General features: G+C 40.4%; 1 protein-coding gene across 2 annotated transcripts in view; it reads right to left on the reverse strand.

The window, feature by feature from the left end:
- TNFSF10 (TNF superfamily member 10) overlaps positions 1-5,352 on the reverse strand; it is a 16,745-nt gene extending 11,393 nt beyond the window's left edge. The window contains exons 1-2 of one of the 2 annotated variants that reach the window (XM_023737946.1): positions 4,333-5,352; positions 716-853 (exon numbers count right to left, since the gene is read on the reverse strand). In XM_023737946.1, the coding sequence (XP_023593714.1) occupies positions 716-853; positions 4,333-4,335 (141 nt within the window). In that variant the 5' untranslated portion in view covers positions 4,336-5,352. Of the gene's footprint in view, positions 1-715; positions 2,183-4,332 lie in introns of those variants that run through there. The other variant, XM_004383477.2, reaches the window with a different exon arrangement.
- Positions 5,353-8,472: the final 3,120 nt, after the last annotated feature.

The following is an 8,472-nucleotide window of genomic DNA, read 5'->3' on the forward strand; positions in this document are numbered from 1 at the left end:
TAAACATCATCTTACAAAGGAAGAAACAACCCAAAATAAGAAACTTGATTTGATCTAAGTACATTGCTAAGAGCAAAACTAGTTAAAAAAATTTTAATTTTAACTAACAGTGAAATAAACTGTTAGCTAACAAAATGTTTCTGACAGAGATTCTGTTTAAGCAATCTCCATAAACAGGTAATGATTTTTTTGTGATTTGTCAGTTTTTGAGTATAAATTGAGATGTCATCATCTTCAGTTTCTCAAAGTATCTCTTTCCTCTTTCTCTTCTCTTTCTTCATCGTTATATGCATACAAAAAAATAAATACATGTTTAACTCCAGAGATTAACAATTTGAGAAGAACATAAAGCACCCTTATTTGACCTTTTCTATCTTCTGAATTAAAAAAAAAAATCACACACCTCGTTTACTGTTGTGTGACCTTGAAGACATGTCTCATCTGTGGCTCAGTTTCCACATGGTAAAATAAAGGGATTAGACTAGATGAGGAGGGTAAAGGAATGAACTCTAGTCCAGGAGTCAGCCAGGATCCAGTGTTTGGTGCTGTTCCACCCCTTCCTAGTTCTATAAATTTAGGGGGAAAGTTGCTTAATACCGTCTGGGACTCAGTTTCTTCATTTGCAAAATGAGGGATCTAGCCTAGATGATCTTAAACATTCCTTGCCTCCTGACCTTCTGTGCTCTCTGGCGAGGTTACCTGGTGGTGCACCTACCTTTCTAACGAGCTGGCGTAGTTGCCACTTGATTTGCCAGCAGGGGTTGTCCATACTGTCTTCATCATCGGGGTCCCCAAAACTGTCATCTTCCTTTAAGAAACAAGCAACCCCACTCCTGGAGTATTTGTCCTGCATCTGGGTTGGGATGGAATATTACACGATGTTATACACATGTGCTTTTTATATTTGTTCATCCATGAGTTAAAACAACAGAGACTGGTGACTGATTCAGAGATGTATTGGCATCTTAGATAGGTTCATGTCTTGGAAGAAAAGTAAGCATACTGTGCTTTGTCCTTTGAATAAAAAAAGCAGTTAGATATGATGGAAAGAGTACAGGTGTGGGTCAGGCACCCTGGGTCACAGTGCCCTTCTTTTGGCAAGTCTCTTCTGTTCTTCTGCGTCTGATCATCTGAGTTTTGAGCTGGTTCCCTGTGGTGACCTCTGAGGTCCCTTCCAGCTCTGACACACTGTGGATCCCCTTCTAAAGCTGAGAACCTGCCTAGATACAAGGTAGGCAGTGAAGTCATCTTAATTCCAAGATCCTAAATAAAAATTGGAGCCCTGGTGGCGTAGTGGTTAAGAGCTCAGCTGCTAATAAAAAAATTAGCAGTTCAAATCCACCAGCTGCTCCTTGGAAACTGCATGGGGCAGTTCTACTCTGTCCTATAGGGTCACTATGAGTCAGAAACAACTTGATGGCACCTAACAACAACAACAAATAAAGAATTAGGCGGATCTTTTAGAATGCAGCTACTGTTTGGGTTCTTGATCTGGTTACACAAGTGTGTTCATTTTGTAAAATGTCAGCTACCTGTACTCTTAAAGTTTTGTACTTTTCTGCATGCCATATTTCAAATGAAGTTCAGAAAATTAGTCAAGCCCCATCAAGCCCTCCAGAAACACTTTCTCATGCCCTGTTTGCTGGTAGTGGTGACAGTATGGTCCCTCCTTCCATATACTCATAGCCTGCAGGGGAGTGTACAGGAGCTTGGGCTGAGTAAATTCCAGTTCTTGTGATTCCTATTCTGTGTGGCAGAATCTGGACCACATTGCCACTCCGAATCTGGATGGTGCCTTATTAAATGTCCACACTAACTAGAAATTTATCTGCAGGGAAGTTAAACACCATCTGAAGGTTTGCGGTGACGGTCCACTTCACTGCAATGCTCAAGCTCATTCCACATGTAATGTCTAACAAATCCATTTAGCTGAAGTTGCCAGCAAAATAGAGACATCCTGCAGAACTGGATGTCAATAAATCTAATGAATGCCTGTGATGTCAAAGACCTCTAGTTTATGGTAATCTTGAGAGATTTGGGTTAACATGAGCCAAGGAAGGGTACCCACTTATTATCGGAGATTTCAAAGATTAAATTTCTTGTTAAGAGGGAGTCCCTGGATGGTACAAAGAGTTAATGCACTTGGCTGCTAACCAAAAGATTGGAGGTTCAAGTCCACCCACAGGTGCCTGTGAAGAAAGGCCTAGTGATCTGCTTCTAAAAAACCAGCCATTGAAAACCCGGTGGAGCACAGATCTACTCTAACACACATGGGGTTTCCGTGAGTTAGAATTGACTCAATGGCAGCTGGTTTGGTCTGATTGAGAAAATATGTGCAGTAGCCAAATTATTGTCAACAATTTTCTCATCCTTGCAACAAAGTCCTTGCTTGATTTTAAACACACACACACTCCAAACTATAATCCAAACAGGAAATCCCTGCAAGGTCAGGTTTTTATTGTTTTGATTTTTTAACAACTGGGATTAAATAGATGTTATTTCCCTGTACATAGCTGCTGGATTTCCTTTGTCTAGGGAAATAAATAAGGAAGTGGACATTTTTATCTGTCATTTGAACTTAGTAAATTCCAAAGTTTAAAAGAGGGAATCAAACTTAATGAAGATCTGCTCTTTCCTATAGAAAGACAATCTCATTCCAAATGAAAACAATCATTTATGAGAGGTCCCAGATAGAGTTACATGGGTCTGTTCTCAGCTGTGTGCCCTTTGCACATTTGATCAAGATCCCTCAAATACAAAAGTGTAAACCAGAGTTAATGAATTACTTCCACACACCCTGGCATAGGACATTCATTTACTTTTAAATAGATGTTTACTCTCTTTCTTCCTTCTTTTTTCAGCTACAAGAGTAAAACATTCTCCTTGTATGTGGTGGAGGTGACACAGCTGGGCCACCTGAGATGAGATATGATTGGCAATGGAATTATACAGCATTTCCTTGCCCCTGCCCATCCCATACTTTTCTACTGTAGTAGACATCTAGTTGCATCTCCAGTTTACTCTAGAGCTGAGAAAACTTTGCAAGTAAAGAACTCAATCATGTATGGTTGTGGGCATGTCTAACAAACTTGGGAGTGGGGACAGGGAGGATGGGGTAGGAAGACAGGACTATTGGATTCAACCTCAAGGCCTGGGGTGGTTCCAGAAGAGCAAGTTAATGTTTACTGGACTCTGTCCCAGGCCAGGCCTGGCTAGGCTTGGGTTTTGATTAAGAAAACGAGCAGGCAGGCTCTCTAACCTCTATAACTTGTTGGGGCAAAAAGATGTGCATGTCCCAGAAGCCATCTGTCTTCTTACTTCACAGCAGCTGGAAGCTGTGTCAACATGTAAGGGTTAAACAGAGAAGGCCAGGGCCACAGGCAGGAAGAGGCAGACTGAGGAGCTGCCCAGGGACAAGCAATAACAATAGCTGAAGTGAAATTTGAGAGCAATTGGAAGTACAGTCTTTGTAGCAGGGGCCAGCCCAGGTCAAGAGTGACTGCCTGTTTACACTCTCTGAGGATTTTCCAAAAACACGTTAGGGGGTATGAGAGAAACCTGAAAATTGAGTAAGGTCCTGATATATGTGGGGAAAGTTGACAAGCTAATCTGATTTCATTATTACCTAAAAGTTCATGAACCTGGATGAACTCAGGATACACAGACAACCTGAAGAATACAGAGAAGTAAAGAGAAGAAAACTAAAATCACCCATAATCCCCTCTCCTAGAGATCCAAAGGTTAACTTCCTAGTTGACTTTTGGATGATCTTCCCCCTTCTACACATGCTTGTTTACAGAGCTGACATCAGACTGTGTGTGCAATTTTTTATATCGTTGTTTTTTTTTAAGACAATATAAAAATATCATGCTCTTTAAATCTGCATGATAATCATATACAGATGAACAGATATTTTTATGACATTTACTGTAGAAAATTTAGAAAATTGAAAGGAATAATCCCTCATAATCCTACCATCTAGAGATCAAAATTGTCAATGTTTTGGCGTTTCTCCTTCTAGATATAAATAGTGATTTCTGAAGAATAGAAACCCAGAGAGGAAGTCTCAATCGCGCTTCCCATCCCATCATGCTTCTTACATTATCATATTTGGTAGCTTCTTCTGCAGACCTTGGCCAGTGCTTGAGACCAGAGGCACAGGGTGGCAGGTGGAAGGCTGTGGTTATTCCAAGAATACTTAGCAATATTTAGAATTAAGCAATACTTAGAAATATTCCAAGAATAATTCACGTGATGTGGCTTTCCCCACCACCACCCCTCTTACCTTTCCACATAAACCAAAAAAAAAAAACAAAAAACCAAACCCATTACCATCAAGTTGATTCCGACTCACAGCGACTATATGTTGTTGACCTTACACACACAGAAGTGTGTATCTCTTGCAGCAGCACATTACAGCCTGGGGCTGTTCTCTCTTGAATCTCACTTCTGGGTGTTGGAGGAGGGGGATGGGTATGTGCTATTTTCCTTGTCACACCTCTGAAAGGAGAGACAACGTTTGCACTGCATGCCTGCTCTTCTGCTCCAGAAGCCCTTTCTTCTGAGAAGTGGATTTCCACAGCGACTGCTATTGATGCCGTAGCAAACATGGCAGTTGTCTAGCCAGGGTAAACCAGTCCTTGGTAGGCTTGAAGTCATCCTCCTTTGCTGGGTCAGAGATTTTGAGATGGCAGCGCTGACCTTCTCTGCTGCCCAGACATTAGCCTCGGACTATCATTTTCTAAAAACAATGACTAATGTAAAGGATTCTTGATGGAAATCTGTGAGGAAGGGTCACCTTGTCCCTTTTCCTCTCCATCTACAGTGTCAGAGATAGTTTCCTTGTCATAAAACTTTCTCAGAGAGACAGACTTCAGAGGCTGAGTCCATATTTGTTGTTCATGCTTGCTGGTCTACAGACTTAATGTTTCTCAGCTTTCGTTAACTCATACCCCCTACAATCCTTGCTCACTCTATCTTCTGCAAGTTTTCACCAGCCAAGGGGGAGCCTGTAATCTGTTTTAGGAAAATGATACTTATGTTGAATATGCTTCTCCTGTGAATATGTTACACAGACACCCAAGGAAATTCAGATTTATTTTCTCTTGAGGAAACAGAGACTGGGCTTTATGTACTGGGAAGAGTTTGGGCTTTGGAATCAGTCTGTTCTGTGTTGAAAACTGGACTTTATCTTTTAGTAGCTTTGTATCCTTGTACAAGTCACCTAACTTCCCTGACCCTTAGTTTGTTCATCTATAAACCCATTGCCATTGAGTGGATTCAGACTCATAGCAACCCTTTAGAACAGAGTAGAACAGCCCCCATAGAGTTTCCAAGGTTGTAAATCTTTACAGAAACAGACTGCCACATCTTTCTTCGGCAGAGCAGCTGGTAGGTTCGAACTGCTGACCATCTGGTTAGCAGCTGAGTGCTCAACCACTGTGCCACCAGGGCTTCTTTGTTCATCTATAAAATGGGGGTAATTATATTACCTTATAGAGTTGTGTTATGGACTGAATTGTGTCCCCCCAAAATACGTGTTGTAAATTGTAACTCCTATACCTGTGATTATAATTCTGTTTGGGAATGGGTTTTCTTTGTTATGTTACAAGGCCATATCAGTTTAGGGTGTGTTTTAAGCCAATCACCTTTAAGATATAAAAAGAGCAGATTAGGACAGAGAAGCAAGGGTTGGTGGGGGAAGATAGATACCATGCCACATGAAGATCGCTAAGGAGCCAAGAAGCAGAAGCTGAAGAGAGACAAGAACATTCCCCTGGAGCCAACAGAGAAAGAAAGCCTTCCCCTAGACCTGATGCCCTGAATTCAGACTTCTAGCCTCCTAAACTGTGAAAGAATAAATTTCTGTTTGTTAAAACCATCAACTTGTGGTATTTTTGTTATAACAGCACTAGATAACTAAGGTTGTTATGAGGATGAAACAGGATAACACTTAGCAAAGTTCCTGGGACTTTATCCGCACTCAATATCTGTAATTCTCCTTCCTTTCTAGCACTCTCAGCTTATTCCTCTGCATGTCTATGCATACATGTATACATGTGTAAATATGCAATCAAGAAAAAATGTTCACAATTGGGGCGTTAAACTTTATTTGAAACTACTAATTTTATTGTTGAAAATTTCAAAGAAAACTTGGCTATATACAAGGACAGTTGCATGAGTAAGTCACTAAAGAATCAGTGAATCCAGTCTTAAAATCAGGTGAACTTGTAATGTGAGCAAACTGAGGGAACTCCATGTGTTTACGCTGCAAATTTAACAAAGGTTAAGACTTGGTGGCAGCAATCCAATAAACACAGCAGTTTTCTAGCTTTTCATGTAGACTTGAAACTAAAGGTGTAACTTTAGTTATATTGATTTCATTTCTTTACAAATATATAGCTTTTTCTAAATGTGATCTACAAATAAAGCTGACTTTTCTGGTCATCTAATGGTAGTCATAGTTTTCATAATTACTTGCAAATCAAACAAGAGTCTTCTTCATCCATTCTCAAAGGAAAAATTTCCAATCTATTGAGAGAACCAGATTTACTCTCCACAGAGTATGCAAACTGCAGTTCCTCAACAGATAATTAAAACACCATGGCTTTTGCACAGCTTATATTTCTCTGAGAACCTTAGCCTTGCATTTCCTAGCCGGCTGGCTGATTCGATATTGCATTATCACAATGCAGCAGAATACAGTGTGTATGACAAGGTGCAAATGAGTCAGGGGGCCAACTCGATGGTAACTGACAACACTGGTCACCTTGCATAGGTGTCCACAGACTCAGTGCTAACCCTAGCTCCTTGTGTGAGCACGGGTAAGTTATTTCTCTTGGGATCTATCCTCATTTCTCAGTACTGCTGTAATAGCAATACCACAAGTGCGTGGCTTTAAAGAACAGAAACTTATTTTCTAACAGTTCTGGAGGCTAAAAGTCCAAATCAAGGTCTAGACTTGTCGATTCCTTTCCTGTAGGTAGTCCCCGGCATTCCTTGGTCCCTTGGCTTATAGAAGATATTCACAAGGCATCTGTCTTCCCCTGAGTGTGTACATCTGTGCATAATTTGCTCTTTTTATAACTCAGAAGTGATTAAGTTTATGACACACCATACCCCAACATAGCCTCACTGACTTAACAAAGAAAACCCTATTTCCAAACAAGATTACATCCTCAGGTACAGGGGTTAGGATTCCAGCACATATTTAATCCATAACAGAGTCTCAAGTCTCCTCATCTATAAAATGAAGGGGTCTCCAAAGTTCCTTCAGGTTCACAATCCCTTACTATATAATATACAGTTAGTCAAAACATAGGTCATTGTACTAATATGATAAAAGTTGTGTTGGTTTCTTTTAAACAACTTTGCATTCATGGTTACAGAAGTTTTATATAGTTGAGAAATAACATAAACTAAAATGGCACACATTTTATTTTCTCTGTCAGACATGACTGGATTAGTATTTGGACCACCCACGAGCATAGAATGACAATTTTCTTTTCAATTATTTTATCATGAACAGTAAAATGCTGAGTCCATCTGCTAAATTCTTTCCTACAGACTTCACCCATGACATGCCTGTGGCCAAGGATTAGGTACAATGCCAGTCCTTCTTGTGGTTCCTTATTGCCTATGCAGAAATGCCACAGATCTAAAACCCAAACACATTTTGAAGATCTGGTTTACCCTCACCCCATGCTCAGTGGCGGAAAGAAAAAGAGAAACTTGACATTCCAAACCTTGGTTCTCATTGTAGTTCATATGTGTGTTATTCTGTCCGCTAACTTTTGAAGGTCTGGCTTGTCTGCGTTAAAGCTTTTCATCCAAATAATTTAAGATATTTCAAAGGGTGAGGTGGCAGGAAGAGTCTGGCAGTGGTTAAGAGTCCTGAGGGCTGAGGATAAGCAAACAGTGCGTGAAGAGCATTTCTGTCCGTGCAGTTTTCAGCAGATGTCTGTCTGAAAGTGCACTGGAATTAGTCACAGCCAGTATACCAAACAAGGCGTTCAGTAGTTTAGAACCTTGCTTCCGTGTATTAGTGGTACCTACCACATAAAGTGGTTGTGAAGGTTACTCATTCATTTATCACGTATTTAGTGAACACCTGCTATGTGATGTGCAAGCCATATGCTAGGACCCAGAGGAGTAATGGTGAGCAAAAGCAGACACAGTCCCTGCCCTCACTCAGCCAGCTACATGCGCTGCCAAGGATTAATGAGATCACAAATACAAAGCAATTAGCAAAAAGCACTCAATCGATAGTAGCTACTGCTAATATTATAAAATATACATACTTTTTAAAACCATAAAAAACGCAGGAGTTTTGCTAGTCACCGGTACAGTCAGTTCTGTAAACTGCACTTTGTTCACACAGTCCCTCGAACTTAAACTTTTGCAAAGTCCTCAGCAATGATATGCATTAGCAATTAGAGTCCATGGACAGAGAAAGGGGGCATTTTCTTCCAA

This window comes from Trichechus manatus, unplaced genomic scaffold (assembly GCF_000243295.1).
Source record: "Trichechus manatus latirostris isolate Lorelei unplaced genomic scaffold, TriManLat1.0 scaffold00110, whole genome shotgun sequence".
Lineage (NCBI taxonomy): Eukaryota > Metazoa > Chordata > Mammalia > Sirenia > Trichechidae > Trichechus > Trichechus manatus.